Source organism: Strongylocentrotus purpuratus, unplaced genomic scaffold (assembly GCF_000002235.5).
Source record: "Strongylocentrotus purpuratus isolate Spur 01 unplaced genomic scaffold, Spur_5.0 spur5_scaffold_7, whole genome shotgun sequence".
Lineage (NCBI taxonomy): Eukaryota > Metazoa > Echinodermata > Echinoidea > Camarodonta > Strongylocentrotidae > Strongylocentrotus > Strongylocentrotus purpuratus.
The window spans coordinates 3,695,224-3,720,964 of record NW_022145613.1 but is presented as its reverse complement, the minus strand read 5'-3'; the positions used below and the strand labels follow the sequence as shown (position 1 = coordinate 3,720,964).

General features: G+C 36.3%; 1 protein-coding gene and 1 long non-coding RNA gene across 3 annotated transcripts; one reads left to right on the top strand and one right to left on the bottom strand.

Annotated features, from left to right (window-relative positions):
• Positions 1–1,349: 1,349 nt before the first annotated feature.
• LOC105445038 lies at positions 1,350–8,057 on the top strand. The gene is made up of 4 exons (XR_004062108.1): positions 1,350–1,545; positions 2,178–2,300; positions 3,820–3,905; positions 5,298–8,057. It is a non-coding gene; the product is annotated as an uncharacterized LOC105445038 (long non-coding RNA).
• A 3,052-nt stretch (positions 8,058–11,109) lies between these two features.
• Positions 11,110–24,009, bottom strand: LOC100893835. Of its 2 annotated transcripts, XM_003726814.3 has the most exons (5): positions 23,278–24,008; positions 15,231–15,441; positions 14,326–14,471; positions 13,127–13,220; positions 11,110–11,919 (listed from the first exon to the last, which is right to left on the bottom strand). In XM_003726814.3, the coding sequence occupies exons 3-5, from the start codon at positions 14,414–14,416 to the stop codon at positions 11,130–11,132; spliced, it is 975 nt and encodes a 324-aa protein (XP_003726862.2). In that variant the 5' UTR covers positions 14,417–14,471; positions 15,231–15,441; positions 23,278–24,008; the 3' UTR covers positions 11,110–11,129. The 2 variants fall into 2 exon arrangements, with proteins under 2 accessions (XP_003726862.2, XP_030830154.1); XM_030974294.1 differs by lacking the exon at positions 15,231–15,441 and having other exon boundaries at positions 23,278–24,009.
• Between the last annotated feature and the right edge of the window lie 1,732 nt (positions 24,010–25,741).

The following is a 25,741-nucleotide window of genomic DNA, read 5'->3' as shown; positions in this document are numbered from 1 at the left end:
TTTCGTGGTCGAGACCTAGACTGGCACATAACAAAAATCGGAGACCAAGTCTCGTTACAAACCTGCAAATGACATGGCTGCAACAAAACTCACACTTGATTTTTTTTATTTGTATAACAAAGCATTTGAATATAAATTTTCTGCATTCAGAATAATTGCACCCACTGTTCACTATTTAGCAATCTCGATTAAACTGGCAATAAAAGTGTACTATAATCAGCTTTAAGAATGTATTTGTATGAATCTTCTTGTTGTTCTTGTTCAGCGTTATATGGCAATCAGTCAATTGTGACTTTTATCACCAACAACATATTTTCTTAAAATATTAACTTCATTTATGAAAATTAATTGAGCTCTCTCTCTTGAATTTTTTCTTTTTTTATAAAATTATATCTATATATGGTTTCATTCCAGGTTGACAAATCCTAACGATTCTTTTCGGCATCATCCTGACAAACCCGCTCGAATAAAGCAATTTAAAAAGAAAAAAATATATATATCGCTCAGGTGCGGAACATGGTGGCTCCTTTTGGGATACCTGTATCTGATAATCAAAGTAAATGAAATTGGGTGTGAATTCGAAATTAGATCTTTTCCAATGAACTTGTTTGCACCGTCTTATAATTATGTTTATTAAAAATGACGCAAATTTTATATACTAAGTAATATAAGCAAACAAAATATGGGCTTTTGATGAAAATGGTGCAATAACTATTAATTAGAATGAACCAAAACGAAACATATACTTATACTTGATAAATAAGGCACATATCCATGAGATGCCCATGACTGCCTTTATCTTATGCTACGGTCACAACGGTTCGTACGAACGATAATTTCTATTGTCTGAAAATCGTTCGTATGGCGTTCGTAGCAGTTCGTAATGGCATTTGTGACCGAGGCTTTAGGTTGTACATATATCACACATATTACATACCCCTATTGGCCTTATATTACATTCATAAGCAATGTACCAGTATTAGCGCCTCAGTCAAACCGATTCTTTGCCATTTGGGAGATGTATTTTTGGTTCGTGTGTCGTCGGTCTGGTGTCGGTTTCGCTGGTGTGATTTAAGTATTACGTAGCACTTACGTTGTTCTTTGAAATCCCAAACGGGCTGTATCTAAAGTACTTTACATAGCAATGAGTTATTTTTCTGCATTTCAAACCACCTTTACAGTCTACTGTAACTCTACCGTCTGCTATATAGGGCAGAACTAAACCCCTCCATTAAGTCCATTCCCTTGAGGGATCTTCAGGAGAAGAGCACCCTAAAAATTCAGAACAATCACTTTATCTGTCTAATTCGTGCTCGTTGCTGCTCCTTTTTGTGTTTCGATTTAGAAATCGTCAGGGCCCATCCACCTGAGACGTTAAATCACACCGTCTGACAGCAGACTATCATCCACACAACTTGCCAAGATGTATCATAAAACAACAACAGTTGCTCTTGCTGTTCTACTCATTGCCTTAGTCTCACTCTCAGACGCTTCAAATTACTGGAGAATCAAAAACAAAGGCAGGAATGCTCGTTATACCGCCAGGTAAGAGAATATCTCACTTCTGATCACGATATTATGTAAAGCAAACTTTTCTTTTCTGTCTGTGTTTTCAATTGTCATCTTTCTGTGTGTCTCTCTCACTCACCCCCCCCCCCCCTCTCTCTCTCTCTCTAAACCCATGCCATGTCAAAGTTACTAACTGTTATCAACAATCAATGATATATGTGTATGTAATCATGATAATACAAAAATCACTTTTGTAACATGATACTCAGGCTGGTGGGGGACAACTGGCCCATATCTTTCCTTTAAAACCTGAATCGTGCCCCTTCAAACGTTAGACTCAAAAGGCACTTGAACATGTTGACCTAATATGATATTTAAAGAGAAAATATGATAGTTGCACCAATGATCTAACTGTCAATTTTTATGATAAACGAAAAGGGTTACTTTCAGATAAAAATTCCTTAAAGTCCCACTGTACTACTTGTAGCTACTTGCTCCCTCTATATAGAAAGCAATGCCTAATCGGTGACCATTGGTCCCCCATGATCCTCTTTTTCTTATGTTAATTGAGAGCTGAGTTGATGAGATAGCCACCTGTTAATGACCACCCTGGGTGGTCTTATCCCTCCTAGCCAAACTAGTACAGACGGCCTTTAACTTTTCTGCAGATCGCCACGGCTGTACGACGCACTGAAGAACGCTCAGGTCAAGAGGTACGCCGGTATTGAGGATGTCGAAGCCGCAGAGGAACCGGTAGACACTTGGCTTCGAGACTGGGTCATCTCAAACAGGTATTTACTCATGTAGTGCTTTACAATATACTCAAACTCAACTCACTCAAAATACTCAATACGTCATATATACTGAACACACTCAACGCCAGTAATACAGTCAACGTAACGCTCAACCCAAACTTAAATTGATCAAAACGGACCATGTTTAGTGATATTTTTTTGTGAAAAAGTGACCCATTAGAGCTGAACATCGCCGTATTACATGTCTTAATATATGAGAACCCCCCCCCCCCCCTCCCCGGGGCAGTCAGACACCCGGCAAAATTATGAATGCGTTAGCCGTCACAGTATGATGTTTGAGACCATTCACTTTTTTATGTGACGCACATCTTTCGTATAACGAGTGTTGTCAAACCTTGGATCTAGAAATGACTTTGTTTATCCACACTGAAATCAATGGGATGCGTGTCCCCTATAACTTCACTTTGAAGATCCTGTTGATTTGGCCTTGAAGAGGCTTTCATAAATCATGCTCCATCTTTAGGAAAAACACTCCTACCTGCAGCCATTATCAATATTATCAACAGTCACTCCTCTATTCTGATTGGGATGTTCTGTTGGATTGAAAAATCTGTCCTTGCAGCGATATTGCGTGATTTACCAAGACATCGATAACTCCTTTCTCTTCCAATCTTTACGTTATTTCTTCCGATTTTAGCCGCCAGATAGTCATGGTTTTTTATCGTTTCAATATCATCAGTTGAACTCTGATAAATGGTGATGAGATCGATTTTATGATAGCTGCATCACGATTCGATTAATATTGATGTACACATATACGGAAATACTACCTACTTAATAATTCCAACGTAAACTAAGACAAAAGAAAAGGGGTGTTTTACGGTGGAAAGGATTTAATTGCATCCAGGAGACCTGGTTTAAATGTCATAATGACAATTCGTCTGTACTGAGTTTGTGTGTGTGTCTTTCGTTTGTTTGGGTATTTTGGGGGTCATTAGACAAAAGGACTTGTTACGTCACTGGAAGGGCGACTATTTTGCGATCTTAGTAGATATTATGTGGAGACACTTATAGATTTATGAATTCGAACTCCGTGGTTTATCCTCCTACTTCTTCTTCCTCCGCCTCCTCCTGCTCCTCTCTCTCTCTCTCTCTCTCCCTCTCTCTCTCTCTCTCTTCTCTCCTGATCTTCCCTTCTTTCAATGTTTCATTTCACTTTCTTTTGTCTCTCATAATCATTATCTTCCTAACAACTTTTTCGGTATTTAGTAGGCCCCTTGCTGTTACTCCTCCAGCCTCCTCCTTTTCTTGGCTCAAATTATCTTATATTGTGTCGTCATTTCCGTATTTCGTTTGTCTGTATTTCTCTTTTTCTTTCAACACACATGACTGTTCAGATTATGTTGAAGTATTGTAAACGTTCGCACGTTTCCATGCATGGATAATGCACACTAATATGATTCGATTGATTTATCTTGAAGGTCTTTGCGAACGTGCCATATAAGCTTGGGGACATTATTTTTAATTCCTATTCTATGTTTCCTTTTTTGCACAGGAATTTCATCAGAGGCACTCTTTTCGACGACACCTACACAAATGAAGTCTGAAGCCTTTCACCTTTCCTTGTTTTTTCTTCTTCAGGTGAGTGTACAATGTATAATGACGTATACATCAGAAAAAATCACGCCCGGATTAACATGCTTGAAGGATAAATCTAGCAGCATTAATGTGATATTTACATGCGCTATAATTTTGCCTTAGCTCAAACGGGAGCTTTTAGTTTCAATATTGACTTTTCTGCAACTGTTTGACCATTCTGTCGCAAATAACATGATTACCATCTCGCTAATTGCAGAGAGGAAATGATTGACGATCGTGATTAGTGTTGGTAATGATATAAGCTTGATCTAAAGTAGATATGACAGTATTCTATGGTGCTGAAGATATAGCGACCCTTATGCAAAGACATTCGCTACTGTCCATTTAATGATTCAATAGATATACAGTCTGTATCAGTGATACTATGATCATGAAGACAAGTCTCTGGCCACAATTTACAATGTCATATTCAATCATAATTATGGAGTACCATTGGTACGGAAATCCGAATAGCATTTTAATCACATTAACAAGAATTGATGAAGGGTTGGAATTTTAATTTTTTGAGGCTGATATCAAATTAATAATCTAAGAGTAGCCATCGTTCACAATAAATTATGCTGCCCTGATTATACTTTTTAGATGATCATAGATAGTCATAGATAATCTTTATGCGTGGTTGTTAATGCTAATGAAATAGCTGTCTTCCAATTTAGCGCAATTACTTAACTTGATAAAACTGAAATTAGAAAAGGGATGAACTAACGGTTTTTACTGATTAAGGGTTTGAGTTTTCCCCTTTTAAATAAATTAATTAATGCAGGTGCTTACAATGAAAAGACGGCTTTAATGAGAAAACCTTTTTAATGCTTTCCACATTATTCAGTGCTGTAGTAAGCCTCTGAGAAATTCGTAACTTTGAGAATTTAACCTGAATGTGGCCTGGAAGTGGCATAGACGATTTTAGGATGATTAATATCGGATAGAACGTGAATCTTTACACGCATGTGCGATTTTATCTTATCTTATATTTCAATAATTACAGCAAGCTAACAAATTCTACTCCGAAGTAATGAACAAGCATTAAAGACTAACTGATTATGTATTCGATATTTTTGTTTGAATACATTTAATTTCGTTTTACCAATGGAGTATATTTATGTTCACATGTACATGTTCTAAGATTAAAAGATATGATTTCCCTGTTCCCGTAGATAAGCATAATCTTAAAACTCTTTTTTTCTTCCTTCCCTCATCATTTCTTCTTCTTATTTCTTTTATATTCTTCTCATCCTTATAATCTCTTGTTCGTTCCTCCTCTTCTTCACGTTTTTTTTTTTTTGTGTGTGTGTGCTTCTTCTTCTTCTGGTTCCCCATCTGTTACTACACCTTCCATCTTTTTCTTCCCATCTATTTTGTTTCTTCTAAATTCAGCTCGCAAATCAACCAGACTCCTGCCTGCTTTCTACCTAACTTCACCGAGTTCCATTCTCCTCCCAAAATGAAGAGCGACCTCAATCACCACAGACATGTCATCACTTCTTCCCTAAGCAGAAAATAATAACATATTATTGTTACGTCACACAAGAACGGTCGCTAGTGGCTTTTTATCGAGCAAAATACTTTTACATCAAATGATGCAAGATTCATCGCCCGTGTATTATATGTAAATATATTAAGTTCTTCGATGCACAACTGGATGGTACTAGAGTTATGAAAAATGTAAGCTTTCAATTAATTCCAAAACGATTGCCAGTGTTAATTAATATTTTAAAGAACAAGCAACGTATAGCTGCTCAACGGAGTTTCTTTCTCATCAACGCGCACCTTTTGGGTTTGATTTGGTTCGCCGTAACTTTATACACATAAACAATCAGTTGTTTAAAAATAATACGGCTGCTTTGCTCTATTCAGAGCCATTTATATCTTGGCTCTGTTCTCCATTTCAAGACAGACATAATATCATAAGTGTCTCGTCAAATCATTAATCGAAACTTTACTGAACTCAGCTTGATTGCACGAATTGTCAAAGTGAAGGTCTCTCGTCCTTTTATCTCCAGTGATTTACCCAATTGATCGGATAATTAGGTTCTAATGAGTTACTCACAAAACCATAAATGAGGAAACGTAATGAATGGTCATGTGCGACATTAGATCCCATGTACTAGAAACTTAATGAAACATTAGTTCAGTGATCCATTTAAACCTGTGCGAACGTCATGGCCTCAAGCTGGTTACTGGCGTAAACGATTGACTGGGAGAAGTTTGGGAGAATTTTAATGAAAGTATGGCTGTTCTAAAGCATACCAGTACCCCTGACTCTACCACCATCGTTTGATATCTCACCACTCCCATCTACTCCAGGGAAATCAAATTGTCTATGTTCGTTTATATACATGTAGGTTTGAAATGTTCATGGCTCACGTGACTCATGCCATGGTAAAAGGTTTATCAGAGAAAAGCTTATCAGCAGAAAGGTATACATCTTATTTAATTAAATATTTGAACATGGAGATTATAACTTAAGTATTGAAACAAAGAAAAAGAAGATGACTGAACGTGAACATCACTTTATTTATCGGAGAAATTACAATTTAGTAATCATTGACAAAAGGATGGAGAATAGAAAATGGTTGCAACTATAATATCGACTGATGAAGTAAGACTGCACCCATTGGATTAAATTAGTGGCTCCGCAGTCATTGTCCCACACTTACCAAATTCGCAATTTTAACCTAAAAAAAACGCTATACTTAACCTGAACAATAAACATACAAACCTGAAACCCAATCTCAACCCGATTCTTAACCCTAAAGCGTCGATGAAATGAAAATCAGAGCAAATGGTGGATCTTCCTCTCTTCATACCCCCCCCCCCCCCAATCATTCGCTGTGTCACATTTCCGACTACGCCTCCCGTACATTGTGGACCAAACACCATATAACGTCCTGATCCTTGCTAATTGATTTTGTCAGTCAAGTGCTTGGTCTTCACCCTAGGGCGAGTCTTCGAGAAGGGGAATTTAATTGTCTTGATGGTCATTCAAAGGGCGAAAACAGAAATTATGCGGTTGTGCACACATGCATCATCTTTACATCTTTGACTGAGTTTCTTTCTAACTGAGTGGTTGACCCTTTTCTATTTCATTCGTACTGACTAAAAAGTTTCGCGTAGTATTTTGGAGTTTAGTTGTCACCCGCACTGTTGCAACTGGCCATAAAGATAAAAATTGATCTACTCGCATTAAAACTAAAAATGTAGTAATCATTTCTATTCGAAAGACCCGATATGATCGGGAAACCTTCATGAAGATATAAGTCAAATGTGAATGCAACCTTTATGCAACTAAACTTTTTAAGCGTTCAGACATGTCCGATGAAACCTTATTTTGGCTGGTAAAGTGACAGAAAAACCGAAAGAAAAAATATCATTTCAAGTCAATATTATAGTTTTGTAAACAATAGGCCCTATATCACAAAAAAAGAGATATTCCCTGAAAACACTTTGTGGAAATTAACGTGGATACATTCCTTGTAATATAGTTGTTATGCCATTTGAACTCAAGAAAAGTGTGATGAAAACTATGCCAGTGTGTGCTAATTATTCTTTTGATGGTAATCATTATGACGGTAATAATACAGATTCTGTAAAGCATGTGTCCAAAGAGGAAAAATATCATGTTTGTTGTTAAGTTTGTTGATTTAAGTTGTCTTAATTTGTGATTTATCAGCACTCAAATTATCATGAAGGAAACGACGCTCTGTTTCATGACTGTAATAACCCGTTTACCTTGTACACTGTAGTTAATAATCTATTGTACTCACTACTGTAGTATCAAATTTTGTTGAAACGGTATAAACGATGCAGTTGCCGAAATAGAAAACACTAGATTTATCAAAAGTATCAATATGATATGCTATCTGGCGCCATCATTGTTCATGTTTTGTTTCATTCGTAGAGTGCAGTGTGTAAATGTATAAACTTGAAAAAACATGTAGATTACTACTGCAATGTTACTTATATTGTATCATAGTATTGTAAATAGAAATATTTTCCTTTGCTTCCTGTTACAAATGAAAAAGAGTATTTATTTAAAATTTTGAACGTAGTTCATGAAAAGTGTGACCTCATTTAATACACAGAAATAATCATGTAAGTCTGTAGTACGAGACTATTCCCTAATTCATAAAAAAACTGAAATCCCAGTATTTGATGTTCCAAGATACTGTATATAATTCTTTATAATTCGTATATAAAATATTTTTCTTGGAATATCACCGTTCAACTTATTAGTCATATAATGAAACATTAGTTCAGTGATCCATTTAAACCTGTGCGAACGTCATGGCCTCAAGCTGGTTACTGGCGTAAACGATTGACTGGGAGAAGTTTGGGAGAATTTTAATGAAAGTATGGCTGTTCTAAAGCATACCAGTACCCCTGACTCTACCACCATCGTTTGATATCTCACCACTCCCATCTACTCCAGGGAAATCAAATTGTCTATGTTCGTTTATATACATGTAGGTTTGAAATGTTCATGGCTCACGTGACTCATGCCATGGTAAAAGGTTTATCAGAGAAAAGCTTATCAGCAGAAAGGTATACATCTTATTTAATTAAATATTTGAACATGGAGATTATAACTTATATAATTGCTAAAATCAGTATAAGGTCAAAATCAAACCATCATTGTCACCACAAAAATCATTATCATCATCATAGCTACATCGTCATCATAAACCTATATAAAAGAGTACGTCGTACGTCACCGCTATCATCATAATCATCACCATCATCATCATCATCATCATCCCCACCATCATCACCATCATCATCATCATCATCATCATCATCATCATCATCATCATCATCATCATCATCAACAACATTATTACCATCACGACATGTAAAGGTATGAATCAATTTGCATCACCGGAAGTAGAATTTTTTTTTTTCCATTTCCATCTTCAAATTCAGCCAACTTACTATTTTATTCTTGTCGTTAATTAAATAAAAAATCTTGCAACCTAATTTGTGTAGAAACAGTTCATTGAGTGAGACTTAGAGACGGACACAGAACATGAGACAGAGTGAATGAATAATAGGGATGACTAAGTCTAGACGAAATACTATGACAAGAGAGGAATCATGATAGAAGGGATAAGAGAAAGAGAGAGAAAGAGAAAGAGAGAGAAAGAGAAATAGGGGAAGAGACAGAAATAGAAATAGGGGAAGAGATAGTTATGAGAGAGGGAGAGAGAAAGGAGAGAGAGAGAGAGAGAGAGAGAGAGAGAGAGAGAGAGAGAGAGAGAAGGTCGTATTTCAATATCATCCCAGCAAATAAAGATATATTCAACAATTCTTGTTATTTTCTTAATTCACTTTAATCTCAATAAATCATCTGAATAGAATTTGTCAACTTTCATGAAACATAATGCATTACAGAACTTAATCCATTTAAGTATTTTGTAAATTAATACGCCTACATCTGATATAACGTCAATCATATAATTATAATTCAATTTCTTATAATTCGCTTCGTACGAATCATTAATGTCAAACATGTCATTAATAAAAATACAATATTGCATAGAACATTTATCTTTTTTAATTCATATTTAATGCAAGTTATGACGGGCGTAATATTTAAAAAAAAAAGAAGATAACTTTCATTACAAAATATACTATAAACGACAATCTGAATCTTCAATAACATAACATACGCTGAAGATGAAAAGGGGGTAAACATTCTGATAACAATATGAGAATAAAGTTTATGATAATTAATGTGTTTTTGAATGTCAACAGAATGTTATAAATCAGTTAAGAATGACTGATGAACCATGCCCAATGAGTTTTCTACTCAAAATATAAATATATTGATTTATAGAGGCATGAGTATAAACATTGATCACATTATGTCTATATTCGGCGTTCATGAGATAGGGAAATCCGAGCGCAACTAATTAGCTTCTGAGTGATTCACGTATAGACCACGACGCTGCACAGCAAGGAGATCCTTAACTTATACCCTCCAGCAAAGTGTTAAAGATAATCTTGAGTTCTGGTTTAAAAAAAAAGAAAATGAATTCTCACAGAATCAAACGAAACTTACACTGAATGTTCAAGATTACAAATAAATGTTATTCGCCAAACAATTTTGGTAGAAAATTTATACTGGCTGAGTAATGAGCATAGAAAGATAAGGAAATCAAGGTTAGTAGCCCCGACACCATTTATGTAGTCCCATATTCATCTTTCGGTGTACAGTGATTGTTACTTTACCAAGACTGGCCCCAATTTATTATGATTTTGATGACTCCAGAACCTTGCAGTACGGTGTGTACTTACATGCTACATGATCAACTTTTTCTGATCCATTCCACACCTTTTCTTTCACAATGCAATCGCATGACCAGAACCCAACTTAATCTTTAACGCCCCTCTTTCAATCAGAAGTCTGGATATTGATCCTATTGATCTGGTATAAATTGCAGTTCAGAATAATATAATTATTAGATTGATCAATAAATGAAATGTAACTACAGTATTATCTCGAATTATAAAATCTAAGCTTGATGAGTGATATAGACCTACATGCTTACACTAGTACAAGGGAAACGAAAATCTCAGCCCCCTTACAATTTGATAAACAGATGCGTATTCACCAAAAAGGACTGAAATGGTCTGGGAGATGACCTAAAGATATATCAATCTCAAAAACTTTAAATGGAATTACAATTACCAGGAAGATTCACAATTATCATTTCGGTTTATTTCCCCCACTCTAACACCGGCTAATCACTCTCTGTGACTGTGGCATTGCCATTCTTAACTTTGATGGTCTCATGTTATTGTTTTTTACTGGCTGCTCAGAATGCTCGTAAAAGTTGTAAGCAAGCAACCAGGGGACCGATGGTTTTAAGTCTTCTACGAGTGACTTGGTAATGAGGATTAATGCCTCATATCAAAGGGCGCTGGCGCATCAATTTGGTTTTGAACCCAGGGCTTCCTGGTCACCCGACCACTTCTTTCTACCACAGGGTCATTGAGCATCCGAATTAAACTCTCATTGCCTATTCGTTATTTCATATTTCATAACGACTCCACAAAGATCTCTAAAATAATATTTCCATACTTTCTCACCGAAAATACGTTAGGATTTCGACATGACTTGGATTTCGACATGATTTGCTTTTCACACAATAACATCATGCACAGTTTGGATTTAAAATGATACAGCTGATCTTATTGTAGGACTGTTCAAGTAGAATTGTCGATATCGGATGACGGCGTTGGTGACGGCGTTGGTGATGGCGTTGGTGATGGCGTTGGTGATGGCGTTGGTGATTCCGATGATGTATCCTTACCATCTATATCGGCTCCCATTTCAAAATCTGCATTTACGAGACCATTCTCGATATCCTCCGACTTAGTATCATTCACCACTTCCATTCTCTGGGAAACATCGTCGATCTCAACAATCGGATCATCCGATAATCCACTCTCTATGGTCGATACACGATCGTCCGATAATCCACTCTCTATGGTCGATACATGATCGTCCTCTTCACTATGAATGTCGATTGTCGTTTCATTCGTAGGATCAGCCGTAATTATCGATACATCCTTTTCAAGATCTGTTGAAGATTTGCTTGAGTTCCTTTCATTATCGCTCTCCTCTTCTCGACTTGATTCCCGTAACTTAAATAGTGGTGTATCAAGTATATCATCCAATCCTATGTCAAATCCTGGATTGTCAAACCCTACCGACAGCGGACGATCACTCACTTCCTCAATCGTAGGCAAGTTCGATGTTTCTGATGTGATCGTATCGTTTCGTAAACGTCCATATTGATTGTTCTGGGTGACGTCACTACCAGTAGTCCCAGCTATTAAATCTGGTGTGGAGTAGCCCATCGGCGCAGGTGTGTATTCTGAAGCATCTTTTTGTTTCTGCTGGTTGGTTATTGCTTCTTCCCAGGTAGATAGGACACGGAAAGATGGAGCAGCATGGACTTCGTCGCTAGCAGAAGTTTCATGGAAGCTATGACTGCAATTAAAAAGGATATCATCTGAATATGCAAGAAGGTACCGCATGCGTCTAATCCTACTACTACTACTACTAATAATAATAATCAAACATTTTTATATAGCGCATAACACATAGGTAAAATTGCATGTCTCTATGCACTTTACTACGTTAAAATCTCATTTGTTTTAGTGTGTTGACTTGGAACATCATGTTGTTAACTCGAAACTGATGCAAGTGACTCAAAGATGGAAAAAGTTGCGATCAAACCCAATTCTAAACATTAAATATTCTCAGCTGATTGGCTGAAAGTTGATTTGTGTTTAATCGCATTTGCTACGCTCAATCCTCGGAACTGCTTTTATGAAAAGGAGATGAACTGATTTTTCATCATAATTCTCGAAAGAATATTCTACAATACAAGATTATAAGAGAACTTGTCAATGAAGGGGGGATTCACAACTGCAACAATAATAACAACAACATGCATATCAGCCATTAAAAAGACTAAATGAAATGAACAGATTTTTATTTTAAAGTTAGTATGATCAGGTATAAGACTAGGGACGTTGCTAGTCCATTTTTGGTTTAAGGGTCTATTCCAAAATGACAAAATGCAAAATTTCTCAGAATTCCCCCCCCCAACAAATAACCAAGGTTTACTGATTAAACAGAACATTCAGATGGAAATGAATTTAACCCCCTTTACACACACACTGGGACGCCCCTATTGGTTTATACTGCATTTATCTCAACCAATTAATGTTGCTATAGTAATAAGAGTCATAAGTCTTGTAATTATCTTTTTTTGTTTGTATTTCTGAAATTTCCATGCCCTTTGCTTTACTATGCTTATTTTTCAATACTCAATGCCTTGCTTTACAATAAAAATAAAATTACCAAAACAAAATGATTGAAGGCCTGTTTTATTATTCGTTGCCATTGTTACACATTAACAATTCATGTGTAATTTATAAATTTGATAATTTTGCAATTCCTGAAACATTTTAATATTAGGCAGAACCCTCACTTAAAGGGTAATGATAAATTTGTAATTAATTCTGGCTACTGGTATCTTTCATATAGCCTTGAAAAAAAGTAAAAGAGAAATCTAGAACCTGAAAACTAAACAATTTCGGTGTAAATCTGGATTTCTGCTGTCCAGATTGAAATAATTTGTTGTTTATTATATTTATAAATGATAATGAAAACACTATCACCTACTTACCTTTGCTTCCTGCGCTTGAAATACCAAAAGTATACAGCAAGAACCACTACAACAATGACACAGAGAACGCCTATTAAAGCCCCAATCACTGCAGCTAAAGGAGAAGAAAAAAGTTTACAATCAATATTTTTATCAGAACGTGATGTTCCATAAACAAAGCAAATTATTCATTATTCTTAAACAGAGCGATTCATAATACTTTGCAGAGAGTGGAGCTCCTACGAAAATATTGTATGAAAATATTTAAGAGATCTTGACAAAAATGAATGAAAATTTGCACTTAACAAAATGAAATATGTAGCTAATTTCAACTCTTTCTCTTGAGTGTGTTTACAACATTCGCTAGGAAAATAACGAAAATTCAAAATACGAATATTGTCTTTTAACACAGTGAAAACAAAGTATATTCAGTTACTTTAGGGTACATTATTTTGTGCCCAGATCAACCACCAATGCCAAGAAACGATATACAAATTGCATTTTGTCATATGATTTATTATTTTTGAATAGAATAATTCAGTGATAAAACCTCGTAAATCGTTCATGATTGATGATTGCTAATGAAATTGTGGATGAGAGTTGACATTATGTAGCAACGGAACAGATGGCGGAATGGCACACTCTCGGACATACCAAAAAGAACTCCGGGTGAGGAAGAGAGAGACAGCGAGAGAGAGAGAGAGAGAGGGTAAGAGACAAAGAGAAATAGAGAAGAGAGAGAGAGAGAGAGAGAGAGAGAGAGAGAGAGAGGTAATCTTAACACTGTCCAGTAATGGATATAAAAGTATTTGTATGTTTTTAATAGATCATGATTTTTACGAAATACTGTCTTCTTGAAATTCGATTGAGAGGTGGACCCTAGTCCACTTATTTCAAGAGAGGGCGTAATTCGTTTAACCAGATATGAGACATTGCTCTGTAGAAATCTGATTCGATTTTTTTTTTTTTGGGGGGGGGGGGGGATAATGTCCACATTATAACTTCCGCGTACATTCCATAATCGTGTTTACCACTCCTCATTTTTTTTAAAACAAAATCAAATATTTGTACCCCAGTCACATGAGAATAACCATTGTCGAATGAAGTAGTTTAAAACTATAATCGATCCTGACCATAACAAAATAGGTTAGCGTAGGATCATTGTGTGCATGTCGAACGAATATAATTATGTATGGGCCTTCGGCCTTTTTTTTTATTACCTGTGTTAGACGAAGGTGTATTCATATTCGTTGGAGATGGTGACGTCATACTTGACGGCGTTTCTGATTGGGCAGTCGATAATGCCGACATAATGAAGTCTGTAGTTGCGATGGTGATACTGGGTAGTAAGCATCACACAGTGACCCTGGATGAGAGAAAAAACGAATAATTTGAATATTTTCTTTTCTTTTCTTTTGACATTTTCTCCCATTTCATCATATCTCATACATGTAGTTGTAAATTACTTTGAAACACTCAGTCAAAAAAGAATCAAATTTTCAAAGTTTAAAAAAAAGAAAAGAGAGAGATAAAGAGAAACGGGAGAAAAGGGTATAAGGAGAGGAAAGGACATTTTATGGAAATAGATAGATATATAAGTAAAGGGGATTAATGTGGATACTTTTTGAGAAAGAAAACAAAACAGAGAGTGGGAAAGAGAGAAAGGGTGTGATAGTCTTATTTGTTGTTGAGAGAGAGAGAGAGAGAGAGAGAGAGAGAGACCGGGGGGGGGGGGGGGGGGGGGGGGGGGTAGAGAAGGGGTGGTAAAAGGGACGGGTATAAAATTGAAAAATATAAGAGATTAAAGAGAGATATGATTTAGCCTTCTGACCTGGCTTAAGCCGAAATCAGACCACACAAACGGAAACTGATTTTCTGTTCATTCTTGTGGTTGAATCTGACGAGTGAAAGACGACAAGCTTCAGTTTGTCTTTCTTCAATGATGATCTTCGATTTTGTATTACAAAATCATCTTGAAAATTAAATGAAAGGTAGTCTTCACACATCTCATTCCATTTTAGTTGATCATAATTATGATATGTATGAGATAAAATAAAAAATATGCATCTTTTCGCTACCATTATCAATGTGAGAACCCAAAGTGAAGAAGAGTGTAATTGCTTACGTTTTATTTGGTTTTGACAAGCAAGTATAAAGACCAAGCAGTTCCATCAAAATACTTGATTATGGATCTCTGGCAAGACTAGTGTCCTTTATCATCAGGAATGCAGTAAGGACAGGATCATGACTTATTCAAGACGCCACTAACCGAGGATTTTCATATAGAGGGCGACATGGCTGAAATCGCAGTTGAACATCGAAGCGTCAACATCCGTCTGTATTAGAAAATGTAAAAGGAAGAAAAATACACGTTTCTATTAACCTACTATAATGACAACCAAATGTGCATTTATTCATATGCCATGACTTTACAAAAGCGGAATAATGTGTCTATATTGATTGCAGAATGGTTGGCTGACGAAATTACGAAGAATGAAAAAGGTGTACAGTGTAAGCATTCGATGCGGACTTTGAACACGTTGATCTTGACGCCATTATTGAGAAGGTCGTATGAGTTCGTGTACTGTTCACAGGTCACAATGAAATAAAGGAATCCAGGTGCATTTCATTGTCTCAAACATGAGTATGCCTTTTTTTCGCGATAATAATAAAAAAAATCCCTTGGTATTGTTCTCCTTTGAGGAATTATTTCAGTGCATATCAGCATATCTATATTCGGGACCCGAGCAAACTTGTTGAATGGCATAATCCTTTAGATTATTTCATCAGGCTTTGGAAACTTTTGTATAATTCTCCTTCTCGACAGGATTATCTTGTTCCTAAGAGATTTTACTGTAAGATCTAATTGAGGCAGAAAGGAATTTTGCCAAGCCCAACATTCTTGCCATGTAATCTGCTAAGAGAAAGCATAAAAAAGAGCTCTAATCTCTAAGCTGCATACCATAGGGAATATGCATGTATTTGTATATGGTCCATAATGCCTAGACAGAGATTGGCAAAACAAAAAACTGAAATGCAGTCTGCAATAACAACTTGTAACAGTTAAATGCAAATGATGGTCACTATAATATGATGACGATTGAAAATGTTGATCCGGCGAAATTGATCTGGGATTTATTACGTCAGAATGGTGGTGTTAGGGTTGCATTTAGGGTTCCATTTAGATTTTAGGTTAGGTGCAGGGTTTAAGGTTGGGTAATTTGAATTACCATAACTGTAATAGCGTGGCTATAATGGTAAAGGGACATAGAACTATACTTCCTAAAGAAATTACCATGCTGTTCCCATGGTATCAGCGACTACATGAGTGAAAGTCGCGATGTATTGTTATCGGCGATTTTATGCCTGGTAACGTCACGTATTATGAGGGTGTAACAATAAATTGAATCACACTTTATCCATTATCTACAACGCTCAAGATTTTATCGGATGAAAGCTCCTACACTTCTATGAGCAGACATCCTTACTAGATGGTTAACCCTAATTTTAAAGTTATCCTAAAACTCAACTGCAACTCTAACCCTATAAACTTTTACAAAATAAAGACCGGGCAGATGTCACTGAATCAAAATAATGTTGGGATCAAGTTATTCCAGGTATTTCGAAAGAAACAAATCACTCGACTTGTCCACTGGCCATTTCTGACATCACTATGTAAGGAACACAAGAACATTTTCAGCAAATATTTTGGAATCGCTAAAATTGTTGTAAGATTTTCCTCTTCCAATACGCAACTGCCCGGTGGAATAATGGCTCATCCCGTTTTAATTAAAGGGTACATACCGTGGGCATCCTTCGAGGCTAATTATCTATGGTATCACAGTGGCAACCGATGTTTGTTCCGGCAATTTCCCATTGTTTAATTTCCCAAATCAATATTGCATTTAGTGAGATTCCTCCATAAAAAAAGCACAACTCATCAAAACAAATAATGAAGTAGTGTTTCAAAAGTAAGGTCTTCCTATTTTCGTTCTATAGATAGAATCAAGGTAAAAATAGAACGACGAGGAAATGATCTTGATGCATACAACCCATTTGGTTAAGCTCGAAGTGGTATGATCATATGACAGACATTCCATGATGGTATTACGTATCACTTCCACCCAAATCAACGAATAATTTGGGGTCTCTAAGTAAACGTAAACAAAATGTTGAATAATTTTTTCGCCTTCTTTTTCATGTAACTGACATGTAACTGTCAAAGCTCCCTTTAGCATGTTTTGTATCAGTATGTTTTGCGGTCGACACTCAGCCAGATTGTGCAGGCATGTGTGTGCACATGGGGGGGGGGGGGGATGAGTAATAGATACATTGTTATTTTCTGTGGAGGGAGGTTAACCAATATTCAGGCAATATGTTGTTCTTGTTTCTTTTTCTCCTATTTTTATTCTTGTTCTTCTCCTTCTTTTTCTCCTGTTCCCTTTTCCCCTTCTTCTTCATCTTCTTCCTACACTTTTTAATTTTTTTTTTTTACTAAACTTTCTTTACCGTATGACTAACCAACATTTAAAATTTAAACTTTAAACTTATATCCTACTACTCCACAGTATTATCATAATAACAATAATATCAATTTTTGATGCAGTCTGAATATATGCAATATGTTTTTGAATCTATATTTCCCAATGTATTTTAAACGTTTGTACAAAAGTATTTGTCATTTTTAAAAAGGAATATTCGTAAAATCATCGCAATTCGGCAATGCCGCAATGATGTTTTTTCATTAATAAACCAGTTATATATCTATCTACATCTAGTGGATACGTCACCGGACTGTTGAGTATATGGTTCGCGGTCCAGAGTCCTGCCGCAGATCTAATATATCCTTTGACAAGAAATTAATCTACATTTGCCACACTCGACCCAGGTGAGGTAAATGGGTACCGGGTAGGAATTTATTACTTGACATGCTAGGGCGCCATATAATAGCAGCCATGCTAAACCGGGGTAGTCATTGTGGAGCGCCGGGAGTGCCAAGTCTGACAGGCATGAGCGCTAAACAATAACCCACTATTATTAAAGGCAAACCTCACCCCAAAGAATAAGTATAGGTTTGCTGAAAAAAAGACCTTTATTACTGCCCATTGTTCTACAACAGTTTTTACGAAAATGCACGAAAGATATTTTTGGCATGATGTAAAGCCTTTTAGCATGACATGGGTGCAGCCATTTTCTTGATAATGTGACGTACCAGGCGAACTTGTACATGTATCATGCACTTAGCTCTAGTTGGAAAGACTTTTTAGTTCAATAACAAAATCTTTACTTTACTTAATGATGGAAAATCATAGCTGAGAAGATTTAAAAAAAAATCATATTTGGTGAAAAATATATAATATATAGGGGAATACATGTAAGTGTAAGTCATTTATTCAAAAATACTAAAATATAGCATTTGATAAATCTATTCATTTAGCCTATAATTATGTGCACCCTTCACCACAGAAGAGAAACAAGCTCTTTAAGATAATAGCTGGTGAATGAATTAATTCATCACTACACACACACATGGTAAGGAAGCATTCAGAAATTTGAATATATTTACATCATAAATGACTTTGCATAGCAATATACGTCACGTAATCAAGAAATGGCGATGCCCTGACGTGCTGAGAAACTGTTCATTACGCTAAGAATATCACGCTTTATACCTCTCTCATTCACTTCAGTACGAAACTTGTAGATTTATGGGCAATAATATAATAAACCTCTTAGAATAATTAAACTTATTTCTCGGGTGAGGTTTCATTTAACTGATTAACTGATCGAGACTAATATTGAAAAACTGTGCGCGAGAAAAAATCTCAATAAATCATTCACAATAAAGAAGCTCCTATTAACTCATTTTTACTTTCATGAGGGGCATGAGAACAAAATATCGAAGTAGTAATTCATCTAGAAGTAATGACAACATATTTTTTGTAAAATAACAACCTCATTAAAAGAAATACTCCGAGTTAAATATATAAATGTACCGCAAATCAGCAAACAATAATGAATATCGAAAGTCCAAACATTTGTTTTGACGCTGTCGACACGACACAATAGATGTTTGCGTGTGTTTTCCTCATCGTTTTTCATTGCTAAACATTGTGAATAATACATTGAGTCATGGTAAATACGTGCTTAACGTTATAGATAGCGAGAATCATCCTTGAGATGCATATAGACTTTGTAAACATTCAGAACAACAACACTGTTTTGCCACAAAAGCTTTCTTTTGTTGTATGTTTGTGTGTGGACTCAGGCATAAATAACATGGAATTCATTCTGTTTATGAATTACTTGTTTGTAATTATGCACAAATCTCTGTAATACGCTGGTCATGTTTTCTGCAAATTGCTCTTTCCTTACAAGTCGAGAGTTTACATAAAGAATATAGATTAGGCTTAAAACACAACATAGAATAGTTGCTATGATGTCTTGATGCAATATGATATACATCTGCGTCGAACTACATTCCAAGAACAAAGAAAGGTTCTGTCAAAGTTGGGGCTTGAAAACTTATATTTCACGCCATGAAAATGACATTACATTAATTTGAAACTGACGTAAAACGACGAATACATCTACAATTATATTGCCACAGAAGGTCCGTTTTACAAACAGGAAGTAAATGTGTCCTAAAACTTTCTGAACTTCGCAAGGTTTGCTTCAGTATAATATAATTTATCTGCATGTATTCCGTATTATCATCTACATCAACCATACAAATCACTATCAGATTCTCATAACCGTTGGCTCCTCCACATCAATCTTCATCCATTGGTTTAACAAGAAAACAAAATGATTATGAATAACATGAAGAGGCAGCTACAAAATGTAGCAAGAATAATGTAAAATGAAATATAATAGAATATAATAATGAACAGAATAAAATAGAATAAAATAAAATGAAATAAAATAGAATGAAGTAAAACAGAAAATACCGCGTAGTACAAAAAACACTACAGTAATCATTATTTTGGCTGCCCCGCGGTCGTCAACATGCATGGCAAATGGCGTAGACCTAACATGCGTCCATCCATTTAGGGACACTGGTGCCATGGTAAGGGGGCGCCTTAACATAGGTAAACATAAAATACGGGTGAACACGAATAAGGGGAGGTCAGGTGTAAGTATTGCTTAATTTTTTATGTTGTCGCCCCCTCTCCTTTTTACATTTTTCTCTTCCTATTATTTGCAGTCTTTCGATCGGGGAAGGGAAGTCCCTCCGCATACTCCGTACTCCATTGATTATGACAGGTTGCAATAAGCAATGTGTGATATATAATATGAGGTTAAACAATTTTTCTAGCACTTTCGTCCATGGTTTATTTCATTTGATATACTCTAACTCTCAAAAGTGGCAGGTCGCTTTTCCTCCTTTTTCATTTTACTGTATACATAATCGATTAGTCATCACTGTGAAGAAGTAGAAGAGGAGAAAAGGATTGGCTTTCTAAGAAATTAAACCACAGACCAACATTATTCAATATTCTGAAGGACATTATGTTAAGGGACTTATCGCATGCAGGCCTACTACGTCCGACTCCAAGCCCCCCCCCCCCCCTCCCCCACCGTGAAAGAAGAGAACACTCTACACTGCCTATCCATGTTATTGAAAGGATTCATGACTTTGTATGAAATGTTGGGGTCACTGGAAAACCTTTATTTTCAAACTCATCTAGTTACTTACCATTGTGTACTTCAAGACGTCGTTTGTTAGACAAGGGCTAAACGTATTCCCGGTGCCCTTCATGCATTACGATTGTTGTACAAACCCAAATGGTGACATCTGATTGATTAAAACACAACTAATGTATACAAAGTTTGGTTTGTTCAATAGTCCGGACAATAAGGGCTATTTTCATGAACAACTGTGTCTGTGAACCAGAGTCACCTTGGATTTTTGGTTAATTTCAGTTTACGTGCTTGAATAGTTGAAGTACAATTTCTTATGGAATATCGCCTAGGCTCCTCTGAGCAAAACGAAATAGTAAATCCTCGGTTTATTAACGAGTTTGTAATAAAAAAACAAACTCTCACGTCACTCTTACCATTTAATTTTAAGTACATGTTTATGCTTTAAATTTAGTAGTTTAAATCTGTATTATGCTTATTTTAATGTTAGAGTGTTGCTTTAAATTGAAAGCAATGAATATATATCAAATTAAGGACTAGATTATAACTTTTAAGGGACGTCTTTCTCAATGACGCGGGATACTGGTATAAGACCCGCTATTGATCTTTCAAACGCTGTTTAAAAGACGATTGAACGCACTGACCAATGAAGTTCGATTGGGTCGAGACGTTTTTGTGTGACTCAGTCATTATGATGGGTATTTTTTAAAGACGCATTGATTATTTACCCTCGGCTTTACCCCTCTTCTGCCTCTGACCATTGTAGGGCAGGGTCACCCTAAAACTGAGACCTTTGCTTTCTTACACCCATCAAGAACACAACGGCTTCGTCTTGAAGAATCACAAAAAGTGTTCGATACCGTATGTTGTTTAAAAACAGAAGTAAAGTGAAACGTTATTTCATGTTTGTACTGGGATTGCCGCAAACAACAAATTTAAGGTTTAGGTGTCGTGGTATAGTGGTTCATTCACAAGACTCTAAATCCAAGGGTTGAGGGTTGGAATCCCAGCCGGCACGAATGTCCTTTGGTAAGACATGTATCCACTCTCCGCCTAGGTATTAATGGGTACCTGTCATTTGCTGGGGTGATGATAATTATTGCAGGGCCCAATTGAAGAGCAGTATTAATACACAGGTGAATAAGCTAGTCGAACCCAATCATCAGTATTATCATTTCTGTGTTACTCAAGCTATAATCATAAACACGATCATCTTAACCAACATGATTTGGAGAGAAAAGTGAAATCACCCAATATTGACATTTGTCGAATCGTGTCTTACATGTATTTTATGTAGATATTAGACCCATACGGGAAAAGTCACATGCACTATAGACCCATGCTACACCTACAGTATATACAAGTGTAAAGACAATTAATGTTTTCTAATAATGGTGCGCGTCAAAATACACGTTATCTATGCATGGTTAGCTACATGCATTAAGTTCACAGGGCTTCAGCCAGAAAACAATTCTATTCATGCATACGTCAGCATATTTGACTCGCTTCTCATTCGAGCATGTGTTTGGTAATTGCAATATTGTCCTAACATAACATAATGCATAATAATTTAAAGTATAACCATGTTACGTCTAATAAAGCTTTATCGCACAACTAGCCTTGACCGAACTTGAAAAAATAGGCATAACCAAATAAAATACACCCTCGAAATAATATAGTCCCAAGTTCGCATATTCTCGTCACAGTATTTCGTGAAGAAACTAAGCTAATATTGACAGTACTCCTGTGAACATACACGGGACTACAATCAAATCTTGTCCACTTTCTTACGGAAACCATTGTATATATTTTGCTAAACAGACAAGGAATTCTGTTGACTATATGCTAGGAAATCTCAAGGGCTGATTCACAGGAATGCGACATACTTTTCAGCAAAAGAAACCCCTTCCCCCCCCCCCCCAATAAAAAGAAGACAAGGAAACAAAAACAAATACAAAAACGGTGTACCCCTTTTACTATGCTTACCATTTTCCGGTCAGAATATCTCTGCCATTTAAGCCAATTGATGCGATTCATGTTTGGGACAATTATTTCATAGTGTAAAATGTGTACAAGGAACTAACAAAAATATGATTACTATTTTACACTACATGATCACGGGTTGAGAGAACATAATGGGAAGGTATTGTGTGACGTCTCTAAAATAGAATTAAATTTTAAGAGGAACCAGAAGAATTAAATAGGCGTAAAGGAGACTAATAGATGGAAACGGTGAATCTGAGAGTTTTATAAGCAATGACAAAATCAAATTTATCCCAACAAATCATGTTACAAGTTGCATTTAAAAGACCGGGAGACCTGTGTGAACATTAACGATGTACTTTTTTCTAACAACTTACCACACCCTAGTTTTAGACCGCCATTTCAGAGTGACGTTCTGTGAAGCCTTCGTGATATTATGATCATGAATAATACAAAACAATCAAGGCAAATGGAAACGAACGAACTATAAAAATTAAAAAAAAATACACGGTGATTTATTTCGCTACCATAAAGACCATAGTCACCTTCACGAGCTTTGTTCGTCCCTCGTCCCCGAACCGTACCCAAGCATAGAATCCAGTGAACACGCCACGGGCAGGCACACTATACACATCGCATTCAACAAGTCATTCTACCAATGTGATAGTGGTACTGCAGGAGGTTAGTACATCAAAAATACCGTCCAGGCTCTGAGAACATACATCCAAATGGATTTTGGTAGCAACTGCACTAAAGTTGTGCCGATATAATCCACACAGTTAAGCTAATATTGTGAGAAATGGCGTCCTTATACAGCGACATGTGAAACGAAGCCCTCTTTTTCTGAACGACTGTTCCGCTTTTACGGTCTACTGGGCGAGATCTGAAATCGTATTATTCATGTTCTATTATTTACTCGTCTCGTCTTTATCCGCTAATATCTCCCTCAGTGGGTTTTCTTTTATTCCATTTCGTGAGAACGTTTATTCAAACTGTCACCGCCACTGTGTGATGAGTTAGTCCACTCCGTCTAGGACGAAACACCCTTTTGGACGGACTAGACTATAGCGGTCCAACTGCGTCATCAGTGGTGTATAGAACGAACTATAGAATGAGAATGTATACCTGGGTCTTCAGTGACTGAAAGGTCATTCCCCGTAAAGTGGATTATCGAGTTGCTTTCATGTCCATAAGATGTTTCAACCTGGTCCTTCATTTACCCCAGATCCAACTCCAACCCGAAGAGTTTTTAACAGTATCATTACGATCAGCTCATTCTCCTTCATACATCCATAGAACATCATATAGGGTGTACTATTTCAACACCATTATAAATATGTAAACAAAATGCAGCCTCTCGCATTTGTCTTGCAACTTGGTGTTTAGATACAATTGACCATACATCTCCTTTTTCGCTCAGCAACACCTAACTTTATACATTTCTCACAAAATTTGTGTCGAGGTCGCCACTCACGCATGTAAATGCTCTCATCGTACAGCCAGAGCTCTCAAAAGTTCGTTCGACAAAAATAGGAAAAAGAAATCTGATTTTAAAATGTCCCCTTTTTTCAGCCAAGTAGATCCTGGAAGACCCAGGTGAATAGAAACTTGTGAAGTGTTCACGCGTGTCAGGTCAAAGGGTGGAACTCCTTTCTCTCCCCCTTTGTGATCTCTCTCTCTCTCTCCCCCTCTCCCTCTCCAACTCTCTCTCTCTTTCTCTCTCTATCTCTCTCTCTCTCTCTCTCTCTCTCTCTTTCTCTCTTTCATTCTTTCACTGGAAGAATTATTGTCTTGTTTTTCTTCCCATACCCACCCATGCTTGGCGAGAGCTTGTTTTTTTTGTTTTTCGTGCCAGGTATATTCAAGGTATTCATTCATGGCGGGATGTCATCTGCATTGTTGGCTTTCTTGTATGACTAACAGCCTTATTATCATGACAATAGAAGTCAACCGCAGCTATTCTATGAACGTGTTCGTTTATTAGTACCCACCCATTCACATTGCTAATGAAAAGTCGATGGACATGATGACGGAAAGCGGAACAACTCTTCGCAATCGCAGTGTGTTTAGGCATGTTTGTGTGTGCGCGTGTGTGTGTGTGCGTGTATGGGTGCGTGTATGGGTGCGTGCGTGTGTCTGTTGGCAGACATCCACTGAGTGAGTACTGTGTGTGTGTGTGTGGGGGGGGGGGGTGGGGGTGGGTGGGTGGGTGGGTGGGTGAGTATGTGTGTGAGTGGGTGAGTATGTTTGTGTGATAGAGGGTGAGTATGTCTGTGTGATGTAGGGGGCAGGGAGGGGGCAGGATTGTTTCAGTAAAATTATCTCCAGATTTGTTTTTTTTTGTAATATATAAGTAAATAACATTTACAATTGACATATTATGTTTAGGTACTTATACGTTTACTTTGTTGTTAAGTTATATTATACTGCAAATAAGTTTGTGTTTAATTATGATTATGTAAAAGCATCAATATTGAACACGTTTATTTTATTCAATTGTATGTCATGGTTTGTGTTACACATCTGGAGAAATAAAACAAAATTGTTAAAAAAAAAAAAAAAAAAGTCAAATGAGCTTTGTTTATTACTATTATTAGAAAAAATTATTGATTTCATTCCGTAATTCTCCTTCTTTGCTCAATATTTTGTGAATAATTTATCTGTATCTACATTGACTTTTATTTATTAATTTATTTTGAATGGAATCTCTGATAAAAAAAATATGGAGAAAAAAAATATGTTTAATGTACGTTAAGTTCACTTTGTTGCTCAGTTATATATAATGCAACTTAGTTTTTGTTTGGTTATGTTTATGCATAATCGATCAATATCAAAAATGTTTATTTATTTCATTCAATTGTATGTTGTTCTTGTTTGTATTATATTTGGAGGAATAAAACAGAATTACATTTTTTTAAAGTGTGTATGTGTGTGTGCGTGCGTGTCAAATGAGGTATGTAGGGAGATATTTAGTAGGCCTAGGAAAGTTACTCTTGCAGACTAGTAGAA

Excerpts from the sequence above, each read along its gene's own strand:
- LOC100893835 (XM_030974294.1), bottom strand. The coding sequence starts at position 14,416 with ATGTCGGCATTATCGACTGCCCAATCAGAAACGCCGTCAAGTATGACG. Across the intron at positions 13,221-14,325 it reads TACACCTTCGTCTAACACAG|CTGCAGTGATTGGGGCTTTA; the intron begins GTAATAAAAAAA and ends CTTCTCCTTTAG. Across the intron at positions 11,920-13,126 it reads TTCAAGCGCAGGAAGCAAAG|TCATAGCTTCCATGAAACTT; the intron begins GTAAGTAGGTGA and ends TTTTAATTGCAG.